The 19,539-nt window shown below is 32.6% G+C and overlaps 2 protein-coding genes and 1 pseudogene across 2 annotated transcripts; 1 reads left to right on the top strand and 2 right to left on the bottom strand.

Moving 5' to 3' along the window:
- Positions 1-860: 860 nt before the first annotated feature.
- On the bottom strand, positions 861-1,279 carry LOC148765679 (uncharacterized). The gene is made up of 2 exons (XM_088812295.1): positions 997-1,279; positions 861-904 (listed from the first exon to the last, which is right to left on the bottom strand). The coding sequence occupies exons 1-2, from the start codon at positions 1,277-1,279 to the stop codon at positions 861-863; spliced, it is 327 nt and encodes a 108-aa protein (XP_088668421.1).
- Positions 1,280-2,764: 1,485 nt separating this feature from the next.
- On the bottom strand, positions 2,765-5,286 carry LOC148765678 (uncharacterized). Its single transcript, XM_088812294.1, has 5 exons — positions 5,259-5,286; positions 5,087-5,163; positions 4,115-4,684; positions 3,570-4,016; positions 2,765-3,001 (listed from the first exon to the last, which is right to left on the bottom strand). The coding sequence occupies exons 1-5, from the start codon at positions 5,284-5,286 to the stop codon at positions 2,765-2,767; spliced, it is 1,359 nt and encodes a 452-aa protein (XP_088668420.1).
- Positions 5,287-9,843: 4,557 nt separating this feature from the next.
- Positions 9,844-10,784, top strand: LOC148765677 (uncharacterized; annotated as a pseudogene).
- Positions 10,785-19,539: the final 8,755 nt, after the last annotated feature.

Here is a 19,539-nt window from a genome sequence, read left to right as displayed (position 1 = left end):
AACAAAACAGAAAATAAGAAATGAAAAACAACAATAATAATATGTTTTTCAAGAAACATAAGAAATATAGAATGAAAAAAAGAAAACAAAGCAGAAGAATGAATGGAAAAAATAACAACAAATAATAATTTAAAAAGAATATCAAGAGAAAACAAATAACTACAAATTCCAATTAAAATTTTATGACGAACTAATGAACAATCAAATGAAAGAAAAAAAAATATGAAACAAATTATTTCGATGAGTTGTGAGCCGGAGTGAAAAATGAGATAAAATAATGGATTATTTATAGTGTTTAGGATGTGGTGTAATAAGATCTTTCTAAATTTTGATGAATCGAGAAATTATATAATTGTTGATATTGATATATATAATGCAATTAATGTGCAAGAAATCCGGGTTGATTGAGTTGATATAAATCGATAAATTTTATAGATTTCATGTTTTTTTTCATTAAATTATTTACATAAATAATATGTATAATGGCTGAGTTTTACAATGATATATCAAAATTTTAAAATGAATTACAAACTAATCAATCATTCAATTGACTAAGGCGGATTTAATGGTAGATATTATAATAATTAAGATAACGTTTAATATATTTGTTATATGAAAAATGGGTTGCATAAGGTATAAACAATTATGTATATGCAATTGAGTACTTAATTGAATACTTACTTAAATGGAATAATTAGTTGGAACCCCTTATTTGAAACTTATATTTTTTTTAGGAATAACTGAAATAATTAGTTGGAAACCCCTTATTTGAAACTTATATTTTTTTTAGGAATAACTGAAAAATTATTAGGCAATATGAGCCAAGTTCAAAGGGAACATTACCGCCAATACAACCAAGATTAGAAGTGGTAGCAATAGCGTGGGCAAGACGATTTCCCGAACGCTTGACAAAAGCAAAATTGCATGAATTAAAAAGACTAGAAATACGTAAATATTCATCAATGAGGGCTCCCAACGATGCTTCGGAGGCATTACGTTCCCGTAGTGCCGTCGTAATTTGAAGGTTATCTTCTTCTAGAGTCACAACCGATGAGCCAAGTTCATGCGCCTTTGAAATTGCATGAAGTGCCGCATGGGCTTCTCCTTCGACAACCTTGGGTCGTCCTTGAATTGTTTTGGCATGCCACCAAAGGCATTTTCCTTGCCAATCACGAGCGGCATTTGCCAGAACATAGTAATCTTTCTCGTTGGGAAATGCGACATCAAAGTTGATTTTAATCTCTCCGTGCTCCGGTGGTTTCCAGACGGATGGGTGCATCTTCTCCTTGCTGTGAGTGACTCACGATTTGGGCTGCCTTATAAGTATTCAGATAATTAAAGCACCAGCTTATTACTTCCGACGTTGGGCTCCCCTCCTCGCCATGTATCACTTTGTTCCAATTATCCCACAATTTCCACATGATAACAATTGCTAGGTGAAAAGTATTGGGATCTAAACTTTGTTGCAGCTGCGTCATTCAAACCCAAGTGGACAGAGGTGGGTTACCAGCAACCCTACAAAACACAGGTGAACGCCATATCTCTTGCGATTCGTGGCAGCATTTAATAATATGGAGAAAAGTCTCGGGCACATAACCGCATCGTCGACATAAAGGGTCTGCCACTATTTTCCTCCGATATAACTCCGATCTCGTTGGTAAAATATTAGAGCACGCTCTCCAAATAAAGATGCGAATCTTAGGAGGGATAGGAAGATTCCACACAAGTTTCCAATTAATCGTAGTCACCCCGCTAGTCGATTCCCCAGTGGGGGGTTGCCCGCCAGTAATTGTTTGACATCTAGAGAGCAAAGTGTGATAGCATGAACGAACGATAAACCTGCCATGGGTAATATAATGCCATATCCATCTGTCCTCAGTCGTCGAACCTGCGATCGGAACCGCTAATATTCTGTCCTTGTCGATTGGCCATAACCATTCTTCTAAAGCCGCAATATTCCATGAGCCAGTATTGGCATCTATCATGTCTGAAATTGTGTTAGGAAAGGAGGAATAAATCGGCCTTTTTGTAAAAACTTGAAAAGCGCCATCATCAGAGAGCCATGGATCCGCCCAAATAGAAGTAGATTGCCCATTACCAATCCTCCTTCTAATTCCCAGCCGTAAATAATCTCGAGCCATCCATATGCTCCGCCAAGTTGCCGATGGGTGCCTCCCAATATCAGCTGTAAGCACATCGCAACGGGGAAAATAGCGAGCTTTCAAAATCTTAGAGAGCAGAAGATGGGGCTGAGTCAAGATCCTCCAGACATGCTTGGCCAGCAACGCAATATTGAACCATTTCATGTCCCGAAAACCTAATCCTCCGTCGGCCTTTGATTTGCATAGTTGGTTCCTAGCCAACCAGTGAATTTTTCGGTTCTCACCATCATCCCACCAGTACCTTCTGATAGATGTTTCCATTTCCTTGAGGATACTATCCGGAAGCAAGAAACAACTCATAATATATGATGGGATCGCTTGCAAGACTGCCTTGATTAAAACCTCTTTCCCAGCTTGTGAAAGTTGCTTCTCGCCCCATCCTTTGATTTTGGACCAGATCATATCCCGGAGGAAAGAAAAAATATATTTCCTCGATTGACCCATGTTAGCGGGCATACCCAAATACTTTTCGTGTCGGTCAACAATATGAAACCCCAAGATTTGCTGAATTACGTCTCGTCTTTCCTATGTAGTCGTTGGGCAGAAAGTCATCGTTGATTTTTCAAAATTGATCACTTGCCCAGAAGTTCTTGCATATTTATTCAAAACGGTTTGAAGAGTGGTAGCATTCGCCTCGATTGGCAGAAAATAAGAGTATCATCGGCAAAACAAAGATTGGAAATAACCGGGGCCGATGGCGTAACCTGTACACCTTTTAATTCGCCGTGCTCAGTTGCTTTTCGGATCATTGCAATAAATGTTTCTGCACAGCAAATGAATAGATATGGGGAAAGGGGATCGCCTTGGCGAAGCCCTCTCGATGGGAACAAGGAACCAAACTGTAAGCCATTGAACAGAAAGAGTAAGAGACAGCCGAAAGACACATCATAACGAGATCAATAAAAGAAGAAGGAATGCCAAAACGACAAAGAACTTTTTGAAGAAAAATCCACTCAATCCGATCGTATGCTTTACTAATGTCAAGCTTAATTGCCATAAAATTAGTCATATGCTTGGTGTTTGTCTTAATTAAGTGGTTAACTTCATACGCAACAAGGACATTATCAGAAATAAGACGTTTGGTGACAAAGGCAGATTGAGTAGGGGATATCAGATCCTCTAGAATGGGTTTGAGACGATTAACTAGGATCTTGGACCCAAATTTGTAGATGACATTATACAGGCTTATTGGTAATCAGTCATTTTTTCCGGGCGACTAACTTTTGGAATAAGAACTATGAATTTGGAATTTAAAACATGGGGGAGATTTTTATTATTAAGAAACTCAAGGATGCAAGAAATTACATTTGCTCCTAAGATATGCCAATATTTAGAAAAGAAAGCAACGGGTTGGCCATCGGGGCCGGGGGATTTAAGTGGGGCCATTTGAGAAATAACTTTTGTTACCTCACTGGCCGTGAAGGGCAGGGAAAGGCTTTGGGCAGCCGCGTTGGATATCCTAGCGCCAATGTGCTCCATAATCTCGTCTATCTCTTCTTCCCTTGGGTTCGAAGATTTGAACAACTGATGATAATATTCGGAATTGATCAGTTCGATGTCTTCATTTTTGTCCTTCCAAACTCCAAACCTATTTTTTACCCTATGGACTTGATTGTTACGTTTACGAGTGGTAGCCTTGGCATGAAAAAATTTTGTGTTCCGGTCACCTTCCTTGATCCACTGAACCTTGCTCCTCTGTCTCCAGTAGGTGTCGTTGTCTTCGTACAATTTTTTCAACTCCTCCTTAAGCTTTCGGATTTCCCTGGCAGAAGATTCTGATTGAGTTCCAATGTATAGCTGTTGAAGCCTCGCCTGAATAATCTTAATGGACCTCCCTGGCAGACCCCAATAGACCTTTTCCAATTAATCAACGCAGGACGACAACTATCTTTTTTGGATAAGAGATCATTGATCGTATTCAGCCCACTATGATTTTCCCAGCTATGTCTCACAATATCCTCGCATTCATCCCTTCTGAGCCATATAGCCTCAAATCGAAAGGGACGTTTCCGCTTCTGCACAGGTTGGGTAGCTTGTTCTTCTATAGCAAGTCTAAGTGGACAATGATCGGAACCTTGAAATGCAAGATGGTCAACTCTGGAATTGGGAAACAAATCCAGCCAAGCATTATTAGCACACAATCTATCCAACCGGCTCCGAGCTGTGCATGGGTTTTTTCTATTGTTCGACCAAGTGTATGGGAAGCCATCAAACCCAAGGTCAGTGAGGTTGCAATAATCCAGAGCCTCCCGAAAAGCTTCAATATGGCTTGGAAGCTTCCTATTACCACCCTCTTTTTCGTGATTGCTCAAGATCTCGTTAAAATCTCCTCCAACTAACCACGGTAGATTCCTCGCATTCCGAAGCTCACGAAGGAGGTTCCATGAAAGATAGCGGCGTGAGACTTCAGGTTTCCCATAAAAGCCTGTCACTCTGCCTTTATGGTTCGTGCCAGGAATAATCACCTCAACATCAACATGATTAGATGAGAGACTAATCAGCTTAACATTGATTTCTTTAACCTAGAGTAGCGTGAGCCCGCCTGATTGGCCGATTTTCTCCACAACTAAACCAAACATATTTCACTTTCTTTTCAATTTTTCGATCGTTTGTGGTGAAGCCCTCGTTTCCGAGAGAAACACCAAGTGGGGTTTATGTTCTCGGAGGAGCTCTCCGAGCGTATGAATTGTCACGGGAGCCCCGAGCCCTTGACAATTCCAGAATAGGCAAATCATTGGGGTCGGCGGGACTGCTGAGCAGTCTCCGCCGTTGAGCTATCTTCTTCATCCCTTAGGCGTAAGCACGATTTTTTGCACAATCTGTCCACCTCCGGTAATATAGTTTGATCTGCCTTCTTCTTACGATTCTTTGACGAAAGTAGCATCCATATTATCAAGAGGGGTCAAATGAATATCATGAGTTACCAGATTTGATTCATCGATCACCATTAGCCTGTCATTTTCCTGTCCTTCATTCTGGGAGTTTGGGGTAGTAGCTGTCTCTTTTTGTGCCGAAAAATTAAAAATGTTTGCACCTCTTAGTGGTGAGCGCTCACCACTATCCCATCCTCCTCATCATCCGTCAACGTAAACTTACTTGAAAGGTTTTCCATGAGACCATCCATAGCCCGAAGAACGAGATAGACGAGATTAGAAGACACACTGTGGTAGGCTCAGCGACGGCGGCCCTAGGAGGCTGCAATATAGATGAGCGGGAATAATTAGGGTAGAAAAATTGAGAACAAAAGACACACTCAATAAAAGACAAACCCTAATATAGGAATAAAATAAAACACCAAAGCCAAACAAGAGTAAATCACACCATCGGAATCTTGAACCAAAAACAAAATGAGGGAAAATTAATCAAGAAGAAAACTCATTATTTTTAGCATCGCCGACTGCCTCTCATCTAGTGAGAAATCGCCTCTCATTTAGAGAGAAGTTATCGGGTTCTTGAAACTTATATTGATAGGAATCCATTTTGTTAGTTGATTATAGCTATAGGTCCATTGACCAATAAAAGTAATATAAGTAACATTAAATTATTATTCTAATGACATAAATATTCCCAATTAATTTTTATATTGAGATAATTAGTTATGGAAAATATAATCAAATCCCACATTTCACTCTATCTCTCTTCTATCTCACATCTCTCCTCTCTCCTCTATCACTCATCACTCTCTGTATCCTCTCCCTCACGCCTCTCTCTCTTAATTTTTATTTTTAATTTTTTTCTCTATATCTGACCTATCTCATTTTTTATTAGAATGAAATTATATTTTTAATTTTATAATTAATTTTGCCTTTTATATTTTACTATTTGCATATAAATTACATTAGAAAAATGCAAATTACAAATTAATTTTTGCCTTTTCTTTTTGATATTTGCATATAAAGTACAATAGCAAAATGCAAACTATCAGCATAACGAAGACTAAAACTCAGTGACAGCAAAGGTATATAGCAATAGAAAAGTTGAATATATATATATATATATATATATATATATATATATATATATATATATATATATATATATATATATATATATATATATATAAGTTGACAAGCATATCAATATACAAATTAACTTCAAAATCTGGAATATATTAGAAAATAATTCATATGAAAGACCAAAAAAAAAAAAAATATAATGCGACAAATTAAAAATAAAGTTTCGCTAAACATAAGTAAATGTCATAAAAAAGTTCTAATTAAACTCAATGGTGTCCTCATCGTTGAAGAACTGATGAATAAAAGTTTTTCGAAGTTCAATAATTCCATTTTCTGCAATGTTTCTCACTAATGGTTATTGCATGCTAATCTATATTATATATCAAACTAAGATACACAATCAAAGTTTTCTAATTGAGGACATTGAGTCCAATAACTATATATTAATTGCAAAAACTCCCCACTTACCATAAACACTCATATTCTTAAGTTTATTACCAATCTCATTATTTATTAGAATGAAATTATATTTTTAATTTTATAATTAATTTTGCCTTTTATTTTTTACTATTTGCATATAACTTACATTAGCAAAATGCAAATTACAAATTAATTTTTGCCTTTTCTTTTTGATATTTGCATATAAAGTACAATAGCAAAATGCAAACTATCAGCATAACGAAGACTAAAGCTCAGTGACAGCAAAGGTATATAGCAATACAAAAGTTGAATATATATATATATATATATATATATATATATATATATATATATATATATATATATATATATATATATATATATATATAAGTTGACAAGCATATCAATATACAAATTAACTTCAAAATCTGGAATATATTAGAAAATAATTCATATGAAAGACCAAAAAAAAAATATAATGCGACAAATTAAAAATAAAGTTCTGCTAAACATAAGTAAATGTCATAAAAAAGTTCTAATTAAACTCAATGGTGTCCTCATCGTTGAAGAACTGATGAATAAAAGTTTTTCGAAGTTCAATAATTCCATTTTCTGCAATGTTTCTCACTAATGGTTATTGCATGCTAATCTATATCTTATTAACAAAAGAAAGGTTCCTGGAGAAACCCTAGAAAATTTTAAGGTCAATTTTTCCCGCTCATTTGGAGGATATCTTATAATTAAATTTAATTTAATTTTCCAATCCAATTTTTTTTTCATATCTTATTAAATTTCGTATAATCTTATCTTATTAACAAAAGAAAGGTTCCTGGAGAAACCCTAGAAAATTTTAAGGTCAATTTTTCCCGCTCATTTGGAGGATATCTTATAATTAAATTTAATTTAATTTTCTAATCCAATTTTTTTTTTTCATATCTTATTAAATTTCGTATAATCTAATAATTAAACACGTAATTAAATAATAATTTCTACTAATCCGGTAACTAATCTCCTAAATATTGGCATAAATCTAAATTAATTTTCTAATACTATTTTTTTCATATTTTATTAAATTTCATATAATCTATACTAATTTAACACGTAATTAAATATTAATGAGAAACCCTAGAAAATTTTAAGGTCAATTTTTCCCGTTCATTTGGAGGATATCTTATAATTAAATTTAATTTAATTTTCTAATCCAATTTTTTTTTCATATCTTATTAAATTTCGTATAATCTAATAATTAAACACGTAATTAAATAATAATTTCTACTCATCCGGTAACTAATCTCCTAAATATTGGCATAAATCTAAATTAATTTTCTAATACTATTTTTTTCATATTTTATTAAATTTCATATAATCTATACTAATTTAACACGTAATTAAATATTAATTTCTACTAATCCTTTAACTAATATCCTAAATATTGGCATAAATCTAAATTAATTTTATAATACTATTTTTTCATATTTTATTAAATTTCATATAATCTACTAATTAAACACGTAATTAAATATTAACTTCTACTAATCCTTCAACCACTCTCCTAAACATTAGCATAAATCTATCAAATCTTTCAATGACAGGCACGGTTAATTATATATTAATTTCTACTAATGCTTCAACATTTTAAATCCACACTTTTCAATAACACGTTCCTCAATTTTTTGTATCATACGTTTCCCCCAAAGAATTACCGGGAACAATAATTTGATATATATATCTTAAAAGATCCGTGGATATGTTTTAGGTTTTCCCCACAAACTCTTTATAAGCATAGCTCTCTCTGTATCTCTCCCTGTATTTGCTGCTCCAACACCTCAGGTAAAGAAAGTCCTGTTCTTTTTTCCGTTCGCTTGCTTTGGTCCCTGCTCTTTAATCTGTTTTCACTTGCTTCGGTCTCAGTTCGTTTGCCCAATTTCACTCAATCTCAAATATCCTGATTTTTATTTCATTGAAGGATTTTTATTCATTGAAGTACTTATGGCTCCACGAATTTTAACTACACATGTTTCATTGCTCTATGAAATTTACAAGCAGTATTAATTGGAAGATAATTGTACGGGTAATTCGTCTATGGTTAGTGCCAGGTATGTGGAGAAAAATAGAAACGAGTAGCATTGAAATGGTTTTTTTGGATGACAAGGTGATGTTTTTATTTTTCCGGATTCTTTTTCGATTTTTTTTATTTTCTTTTTATATTTCCAATATTTAGGAGCTAACTATTTTATTGATTTTGTAATAGGGTATGCGTATTCATGCTACCATAAAAAAAATCTCATTATGAAATTTAAGGAATTGGTGAAAGAAGGCGAAACTTATATGTTTCAAAATTTCTTGGTGGGTGATTCAAATTTACCATTTAGAGTATCTACATACAGATTTAAGCTCAATTTTGTCGGAATGACTGTAGTTACTAATACAGTAGCCGAAAATATTCCGACAACCAACTTCAAGTTCGTTTGTTTCGACACAATAAAGAAGAATGTGGATGAATATTTATTATTTGGTACACGGATTTTTCATGTAACTTAGTTAGGTAAATGTTAAGTCTATATCCCATCAGTTAGTCAATTATCGTCCCAACTTTCTTTGACTCGATCAGACGATCCACTCCAGGCAGATAGAATGACCATAGATGAGTGCGTTGAGAGTACAAAGGTTCGTTGATTTGTCTAAAATATATATGATATATTTTTACATAAACAAATATAATGCTTAAGAATCGATTGTTGTATATATATTGTAGGAGTCTGTTGGATCCGCGCTGGTGAAAATTCTTGAAATCGAGTCGGCAGCTAATTGGTGGTATGCTTCGTGTAAAAATTGTATGAAGAAGGTCGACCTGTCTCAAAGAAATATTGGTGCGAAGAGTGTGACAAGTTTGCTTCTGCTGTACCAAGGTAATTATACTTTGATTTAGTAATATTTTACGAAATAAGTTCATTTGAATTGTTGCACAATCATTCCTCTTGGTATTCGAAATGTGTATATAAAATATATATTTTTGTACAGGTTCAGAGTTCAGGTGAGTGCCATTGATAGTACTAGGTCGACTTCATTCGTAATATTTGATCGGTAGTAAAAGTGTAAAACACTTTGAGGTTGTGGACAAGACTTTCAAAGATATACTGAAATTCTCCAATCCAAACAGCAAAAATGAACTTTTCGGTGGAAAAATAGTTGTTTTTTGTGGCGATTTTAGACAGATTCTACTTGTGATCCCAAAAGGAACGAAACAAGAAGTAGTTTTGGCCAGCATTAATTCATCACCTTTATGGGAATATTGTCAAGTTCTGACACTGACAAAAAATATGAGACTCCTATCCGACAAATCAGATTCAGAGATTTCCGAAGTAAATTTTTTTTCAGAATGGGTGTTAAGTATTGGGGATGGCACCATAGGTGATCCCAATGATGGGGTGGTCAACATTGAAATCCCTGATGACTTGCTCATAAAAGAGTCAGCTGATCTACTTGCTTCAATTGTAAATGAGACATACCCATCATTTTTAGAGAATATGGGTGATATCAGTTATTTGCAACACAAGGTCATACTGGCTCCGACAAATGAGATTGTTGATGTGGTAAACGATTACATGCTATCGTTGGTTCCTAAGGAAATGAAGACATATCTCAGTTTTGATAGTACATGTTTAGCGAACGGAAGCATTGACTGACCTGATGAAATTCATACGCCCGAGTTTTTGAATACCGTTAATTCTTCTGGTCTTCCAAATCACGAATTAAAACTGAAAGAAGGTGTTCCAGTCATGTTGTTGAGAAATATAGACCAATCTTCAGGTTTGTGCAATGGCACCCGACTGTCAAACACAAGATTAGGAAATCGAGTCTTGGAAGCGAAAAATATATCAGGAACCAACATGGGTCACAAGGTGTTTATTCCACGATTGACTCTAACGCCATCAGATAGCAGGATTCATTTTAAATTCCAGCGTAGACAATTTCCTATCACTCTTTCGATTGCAATGACGATAAATAAAAGTCAAGGTCAATCTCTTCAACATGTGGGTATATATCTTCAGTAACCAGTGTTTTCACATGTACAATTATATGTTGCTATCTCAAGAGTTACGAGTCGAAGAGGCTTGAAGATACTTATTTGTGACAACGACGGGAACACCTCAAATACTACTACGAGCGTCGTTTATAAAGAAGTTTTCCAAAATCTGAGCTAAGTAAGTTATTTATATATTTGTTTAAATTTATATATGGATTTTTTGTCTTCAAAGTTCTATAAATGAGCTTTGTAACATTTATTTTCAATTTATAAAAAGTTTTTTTTTTCTTTTTTTGTCCTATGGTGCAGGTGACATATGATCAAGAGTTGAAGACAACTACTCTGTTGGTGGCCGGATTAATTCTTTGGTGGATAGATTTTCATTAGATTTTCCAATAAAATATTAAATATATAGTTTTTATTAGATTTTTCAGTTAAATATTCAATATATTTATATTTCTGTTTTTTTAATGATTGTTATGTTTGTTTTGTTCAATCCCGTGCATCACACGGGTAAAATTACTAGTTATATATAAAACTAAGATACACAATCAAAGTTTTCTAATTGAGGACATTGAGTCCAATAACTATATATTAATTGCAAAAACTCCCCACTTACCATAAACACTCATATTCTTAAGTTTATTACCATTTCCGAATTTAATTACTTTCCTTATATTCAATTTCAAATTTTCTCTTGCCTATGTGTCAAAATCGTTTATTTTGATTGGTTGATTAATTTTATTTTAGTTTCAATTGCATACATGGATGAAATATTCATTTTCATTGGTTCATTTTGATCCATGTGGACACATATCATTAATGTTAAAATTTATATAATTCTTATTTCCTTATATAATTCAATCATTCAAAAATAAATAAAGAAATATGAATATGATAATATATATATATATATATATATATATATATATATATATATATATATATATATATATATATATATATATATATATATATATATATATATATATGGTTATGAGTTAATTTCGAAAATTAAGTCCCTTAATTTCATTAATTTAGGAACAAATATGGAAATTCAAATCATTAAATTGATTTGGTATTCAATTATAATATTATGTCATTAATTGATTTGTTTCCTTTATTATATTCTCCAAATCACCTATAAAATGGTCATTCAAATACTTCATCTTGCCTAAGCAAGAACTCCTTTTGTTTTTTACACCCATTGTAATTTAATGCAATTATAAATTATTTATTTTTTATTTCATTTTGACTTATTGTTTCGTACACTTTTGTCTTAATTGGTTTTATTACTTATTTATTAATGTTTTATTCTTTCATTGTTTTTTTTCAGATATGGCGAAGAGATTTGAAAAAGTGTTGTATTATCAGCACATGCCTTCAATGGTTGATACATCGTTGCCATTTTTTTTAATGTATTTTAAAATTTCCGATTTTTTTCTTTTTTAATTTAATTTCTTTCTTCAATTGTATTTGTAACATTTGAGTAATTCTTTCTTTAAAACTTCTGGATTGATTATGTACCATCAACATTCATTACAAGAGTAGTCCTCTTGTTAAAGTTGTTATGCGTTTGCAAATAAATCATGGAAAACTAAGGTTTAAATTGATATGAGGTTAGAGTGATTATGTACAATATTATATTAATTGCCAATAAACACCAATTTTCAAATCCTATCTATCCTACATGGCAAAATAGTGTCTTTTTATTGGTTAATGATTTTTTTTATTATAATATTTTCATTAAAAAAATCGTGGGACTGAAATGCAATTATGTTCCAACATATATATCACATATTATTATTAGTCTCAAAATAACCCCACTTACCATATTCACCCATATTATTAATGAATTTAATTTCACATTATTGATTTTTAAATTTTATATCTCCTACGTGTTTATTTTTAAAGTAGTTTAGATAAAATAGGTAATTACATCAGATTAAATTAATTACTTTTTTTGTTACCTTTATTATATTCCGTAACTCTACTATAAATTAACATTCAACACATTAACATTCTTCAACTTTTTCACATATTTTGTTTTCTGTTTCGGAGATATGGAGAGAATTCTTGAAAAAGAATTGCATTGGTATCACCTACATGCAATGATATATTCATTATAGTCTCTTTTTTAGTATAACAATGAATTATTGTTTTATTTTGTATTTGATTTCTTCATTCAATAAAAAAAATAATTTCATAATATTTTAAAATTTATATATTAATTTTAAGTCGAATTTTTAAAAAAATTAATTCTATAATTATATTATATTTTCAAGGATAAATGCAAATTAATATATCAAAATATATGGAATGATATATTCTATATTTAAAGATTTCCATATATCTTGATGAATTAAGTTATTGATAGATTATTTTAATTATTAAAGATTTTTAAAAATATTATTCTCATATTAATAAATTAAAAAAAACTATATTTTTTATGGTAATGTATACATAAAAATATAAATATTAGCAAAAATTTCAAGTATAATTTATTTAAAGTGTTCAAAAGAAAAAAAAATTGATTGTATTAATGAATTAATTTCATTTTATACATTTTCAAATTTTATCTCTCCTACATTTTAAAAATTATGGTCTTTTATTGGTTGATTAATTTTATTTTTATAATAAATAATTGGAAAAGAGAAACGTTGAGGTGTTAATGCAATATTAATAATTTTCCCACATTATTATATTCAATTAATTTATATTAATCCCAAAATTTGCATCACAAAAAATCCAAAATTTTTAAAAGAGTAAAACAAATCAGATTAAAATATAGAAAGTCAATAATAAAATTAAATGCATATTCTTATTTTATAAAATGTTCAAAATATATTGTATATACACACATTTTTTATTTTTTATTTTAATAATAAAAAATATAAATTTATAATACTTTAAAAATTTATAGATTAATTTTAATTCGAATTTTCAAACATCTTATTCTATAATTATATAGGGATTATTAGTGAAAACCCCCAATACATTTAGTTATATTAGGATGGATATAACATCATTTTGCATATTAGTGAAAACCCCCTAATTTTAATTTACCATAAATCCGAATTTTAGGGATATCTCTATATTACCCTTAATTATCATTAAACCCTATTTTTCCCTCACTTCTCTTCACCAGCCGCATCTCTCTCTTTTTCTCTCCCTGTGCACCTCCGCCATGCAGCCTATCCCGGCCACCTCTCCCCCATCTCCGCTCCACGATCTTCTCTATTTTTCTTCACCCTCTTCTTCTCCCCCAACAGTCTTTTTATATGTGAATCCCATGGTCAAGGGCAATTGTGGAGAAGACGACGAGGCTTCTTCTCCAATCAATTTCTCCACCATTTTTTGGGGACAACTTTCAACGTCACTTGAATCCGATCCGACATCGACGACCTCTTAGCCTTCATGACGGTGTAATGTCGGTGACGACGAGATCCGTGTCGTAGAACGCGAGATTATTTAGGTTTGTCTATCAAATTCCTTCATTATTTAATTAGTTTTATTTTGCAATTGATTGATTTTTTAGATTAATTAGTATGATGTTATTGTCTTGATTCAATTGTCAAATTACCATAGGATTTGATTTCTATCATGTCATATTTGTTGATTAATTTTGTGATTTGAGTCTTGCTTTTGTTTAAATAGAAAGTCAGCAATTTGTTAATGTTATTACATATTTTGGATATTATTCTGTGTTGTATTGAATTGTTTTGTGTTTGTCTTTATGTATGAAATAGTTGCGGACATGGGGATTATTTTATGCATAGCACATTCGAAACCTACGAAGATCTTTGGAAGAAAACTCATATTCGGAGAATTGAATTGTTGTAATTAGGGATGGTGGATTAATGATCGACGTCCGTTGCGGCCTCACCCTTCATCCGCCGCTATAAATCATCCCCTCCGCGTGGATTGGGGGAGATGGTATATTTGTACGTGGCATCGTCCTTCACTGCAACCATAAATTGTCGCCCTCCGCCATTGGACTAGGGGAGATGGTGTTTTTGTAGCTGTATTCGCTCGATTATATAGTAGTTTTTTATGCAATTGGGGTGTTCTGATTTGTAGTTGATTTTGATAAATCGTAGTTGTTTTCAATATTATATAGTTGATCTCGATACTTTTTGGTTGATTTCAATAATTTTTAGTTGATTTCAATAATTTTATACCTGATTGCGGTTTTTTTGATGTTGATTTTGACAATTTTATAGTTGATTTTGATATTTTTACAGTTGAGTTTCGTAATTTGTTGTTGATTTTATTTTTGCTAAACCTGCAATTAGGGGTGGGCATTCGGGTCGGGTTATTCGGGTATAACCCGACCCGGTCGGGTATTACCCGACCGGATCGGGTAATTTTTTACATAGCCGGGTTTTTCCCGGGTTCGGGTACCCGGTGATCCCAAACCGGGTCGGGTCCGGGTAATAGAAATTCTACCCGGGTACCCGATCGGGTACCCGGTTTAAAAAAAAAAAAAAATTTTTTTTTTTTTTTATATATATATAAAGATATATATATATATATATATATATATATATATATATATGTAATACATACTATATATATATATATATGTCTATATTTGTATGTATATATATGTATATGTCTGTGTGTGTGTATATATATATATATATATCTGTAATACATACTATATATATATATATGTCTATATTTGTATGTATATATATGTATATGTCTGTGTGTATATATATATATATATATATATATATCAGTATATGTATATGTATATATATATATATAAATATATATATGTATATTGCTATATATATATGTATACCTTAAAAAAAAAAAAAAAAAAAAAAAAAAAAAAAGAGGAAAATAGCAAAACCCGAACCCGACCCGAACCCGACCCGAAATAACCGGGTACCCGGTTGCCGGGTACCCGGTTATCTCGGGTCGGGTTCGGGTAATTTTTTTTTTGCAAAAAACCCGAATAACCCGACCCGAATAACCCGAATAACCCGACCCGACCCGAATGCCCACCCCTACCTGCAATTACAAACTACTTTTTTGGTTGTTTTTCTTTTCCTACAGTTATTTTAATGTTAATTATGCGAGAAAAAACGAAAAAAAAAAAGATAGTTGTTTTGAGTAATTTGGTAGTTGATTGTTGGAAAGAAAAACCCGAAGAAACAATGAAAATTTGATGAGCCTAATTACTAAAGCAGGTAAAGATCAAACTGGACTGCTGCCTACAAATTCTTGATATCAGGACGGATGGCTATAAAAGAAATAACTTGAATATTGTTGTAATCGAATAATATTCTGATTTTTCCGGAAGAATATAATATGGGTTTAAACTATATAATCAAAGTATGAACATTATTATCGTGAGTGCAAACTCGAGTATCATCGGGAAGATAAACAATTTCCGAACTTTTTTCTTCTTCTTCTTCTTCAATTGTTGCCGTAAAAACAGCAGACCTTTTTCTCCTTTCCGTAAAAACAACTGAACTCTTTCTCTTTTGCCCAATTATTGACCTTTCTTCGATTATTGCCATAATTGAAGTTTCTAGCTTTTCGATCTGCTTTTCTTCTCGAGGTTTTCGATCTGTTTTTCTTGGCGGCGTGGTTTATGTTTATGGTAATATGTAATAAATAGGTAATAAATAATATTGTTGCTGCCTGAATCAACAATCTAAGACGCGTGTGTGTCTTTTATAACCTTGTTTTACGATTTCTTTTATGATTTGGTTTTTTTCCACCTAAATCAATTTACAATTTTTTTTTTCCCCTAAAAATGTTAATTACAATTTCGTCCATTCAACTTTCGCCCCTATCTGTTCCTCCTGTTAGTAGGATTGCCAATTGGACCTTATGAGTCGAGTTTGGGCTGAATCTACCTCATATACCATCGGGTTTTGCGGTTGTAGGCTCAAACTCGACTTATTTATTCATGTGAATGACAAAATTACCCCCAACCATCTAAACACAATTCCTAATTGTAACCTTAATTTAACTTCAATTTCATCAATTTTGACCAAAAAAAATAATAATCCAATTTTGACATTTTCTTTTTTTAGACTTATTTTTTCTGTCTACTTTTTCCGCCCCCGTTGCGGCATTGGCCGGCCGTGACTTTTCTTGATTTTTTTTCTTGTTTTTTAATAAATTTATTTTTTCATAAATTAATTTTGAATATTTTTTTAATAGATTACTCTTTTTTTTTTTTCTAACAGATTTACCACATTGTATACAACTATTATTACATTATCATTGACATAAATTATACTATTACTGACAATAATTACACTGTCTTTGCTAGTACAATTACTGTAAACTCAATAATATTACTATGAACCACATCAATACTATTATTATTATTTTTTTTGTCCTTTAATTTTGTTTGATTTGTTAAACGGTTAACGTAATAATATTACTGTGTAATATAGTAAGGCCCCGTTTGGTTGGCAAGATAAGATTAGCCAAAATAAGATTAAATAATCTAATGAGACCCAATTATTTTATTGGAGCTTGAAACGTCCAACAAAAAAAAACTCATTAGAAGGCAAGATAAGCCATGATTATATAATTTTGGTGAGCCGACCCGGCAGTTTATTAAGGATACCAAACATCAAATTAAGTCAAACTATCTAGTTAATCATGGCTTATCTTGGCCACCAAACGTGGCCTAATACTACTGTAAACACAATTATATTATTTTGATTGACGATAATATTAATGTCGTTACAATAATACATGGTAATACGGTTGTAGTAAATAATATATTATTCTATATAATGTAATAAAGAAAAATAGGAGATAAAACAATAAATATAGAAAAAGAACATCCAAGTGGATTAGGATTTTGCGTGGGGATTTAGAAATCTGATATGATGATGGAAAATATGAGATAAAAATGAAAAAAATAATAATTTAAAAAATTTTGACTATGCCAATAGGGTAAAAAATAAATAAATACATTATAAATGAAAATTCAATTTTTGCTTACGAATTAGCAACCCTGATTTGAGGATGGAAAATAGGAGATAAAGAAAAAAAAAGAATAATTGAAATAATTACTTGAAATAATATATCTTTCAAGGATAAGTTGAAGTGTACGAGGTGAATGAGGGGCTACTTAATGTAAAGAGAAACCCGCCACTAGAGCAGAACAAGTCTTCTATACTCTATTTGACGATACCAGCAAGTCTGTCTTCTCGGCTGACGTGACGGCTGAATGGATTGATGATTCATCAACGGGCATAGGCCAATTCAAAGCGGCTTAGAAGCAAAAAGTGAAAATTGGGTGAAAGTATCCCGGTTTGCAAATAAATAAATATCCACAGGAAGTAAGAACGAGAAAGTTCTTAACTTTTCAAAACTGTTCTATCCCACGCGAATCTTTTAAAAAGTTAATTTGTAATCTCAAAAATTAATATTTTTAGAATTATCTAGAATACCACGTTTCATCTTCCATCATTAATGTGGAGAATTCTCTGGAGAACTATCTTCCTTTTTAAATACTCCATGTACTAGTATTTGTAATATTAAGAAAAACAATTAAAGAGCAGCAGCTCAATCATCCCCTAAAAATCCATTCTTGTTTGTTCATCTTCTTTGTCTTCTTTGTCAACAATATTCTTCCATATCAGGGCAAATCCATTTAACGATCTTCCGCTGTGCCAACAAATTTGGCATCAGAGCCACTTTGTGGTTCCTATAAATCTTAAAAAGAAATGGCTGGAAATTCAGTCACCACTATGTTCAAATATTCCCCAAGTGAAGTACCAATCTTTGAGGGAGAACATTACGATTATTGGAGTAAATAGCTGCCTTAGGACTTTATTTTGAGGAGAATTTCGAATTTTAATGAAATATTTAGAGTTTTCTATATTTTTCTGGTGGATTCCCGAGTTTTCGGTGGATTCTGAATGTTATTTTGTTCTATAGGATTAATTCATAGAAATTAATTCTTTACCGTGCTTCCGTTCTGCGTCAATCCTCCTAGCCCCACCCATCCCACCATCGGAATTTAGAAAAAAATCTCTTCCTGCCGTTCTCCAAACTGTACAAAAATTTAGCAACATTTGTGTTCATCATCTTCTAAAAATCATCAAAATCCCATTCCACAACCAACAACCACAACCCATTCAAACCTAATCCCCGCTCGTAGTACAAGAACTGATCACCGGATTTCGTGAAACAATGCTGATTTTTTTGTGTTTCAAGATTCGATTTGAAGGTGGCCGCTCTATATGAATGGATTTTGTGGAGAGGGTCGTGATTACCTGCGGAAGAACCCATCGTGGCCAGCCGGCGATGTTGTGGTGACGCGGAAGGGCCACGGCATCGGAAGTCTGCAGCGGCGGTGGTCGAGGCAGAAGTGACGGCGTATTAAAGGGAGTGGATCGACGGTGGTGGTGTGCCGGCGGTGGCGATAGATATCCTTTCGACAGGAGGGGATCGATGGTGATGGGGGTGGTGCAATCATCGTCTCCAGTTCTTGATTTTGGTGGTGGGTTATTCTTGGTGGTGGGCTAAGAAATTTTCGAGAAAGTTAAAGAGTAGAAGAGAGGGTATAAAAGTAATTGCACTGCAAAATTGAACATCGTCCATTTTTTGTTGACTGGCCGTCTAAAATAGGGGGGGTTTTGTAGTTTTTAATACTACAGGAGGGTGAATGCGACCTTTTTTATAGTACAGGGGTGCAAACTGTATTTTACCCTTAAAAAAGATTAGCGCACAATATCTACAAAAATAAATGGCCAAGTCTCACTAGTAGTCCCTCATTTTAGTATTTGGTCCCACTTTAATTCCTCATGTCTCAATTATCTCATTATCATCGCTTAACTCTACAATCTATCTCAATATAGGTGGTGTTTGCAAAAGTTTTTTGAAAGTGATTATGATCTGTTTTTTGCTCATAATCTGTTTTCAGGTGTTTGTAAAATCAACTTTTGCTTCTCTTAAAATAATCTGTTTTAAGCTATTCTTTTAA

Source organism: Erythranthe guttata, chromosome 13, assembly GCF_056151865.1.
Source record: "Erythranthe guttata isolate IM_541 chromosome 13, IM_541, whole genome shotgun sequence".
Classification (NCBI taxonomy): domain Eukaryota; kingdom Viridiplantae; phylum Streptophyta; class Magnoliopsida; order Lamiales; family Phrymaceae; genus Erythranthe; species Erythranthe guttata.
This window is presented reverse-complemented; position numbering and strand designations above follow the sequence as displayed.

Bases quoted from the DNA above. Each gene is read 5' to 3' on its own strand.
- LOC148765678 (XM_088812294.1), bottom strand. From the start codon at position 5,286: ATGGATGGTCTCATGGAAAACCTTTCAA. The intron at 4,685-5,086 runs GTAACTCATGAT...ACGCTACTCTAG, and splicing joins TGATCGATGAATCAAATCTG to GTTAAAGAAATCAATGTTAA. The intron at 3,002-3,569 runs GTAACAAAAGTT...AATGGCTTACAG, and splicing joins TGCCCTTCACGGCCAGTGAG to TTTGGTTCCTTGTTCCCATC.
- LOC148765679 (XM_088812295.1), bottom strand. From the start codon at position 1,279: ATGCACCCATCCGTCTGGAAACCACCGGAGCACGGAGAGATTAAAATC. The intron at 905-996 runs GTAATGCCTCCG...GCTTTTGTCAAG, and splicing joins TACGACGGCACTACGGGAAC to CGTTCGGGAAATCGTCTTGC.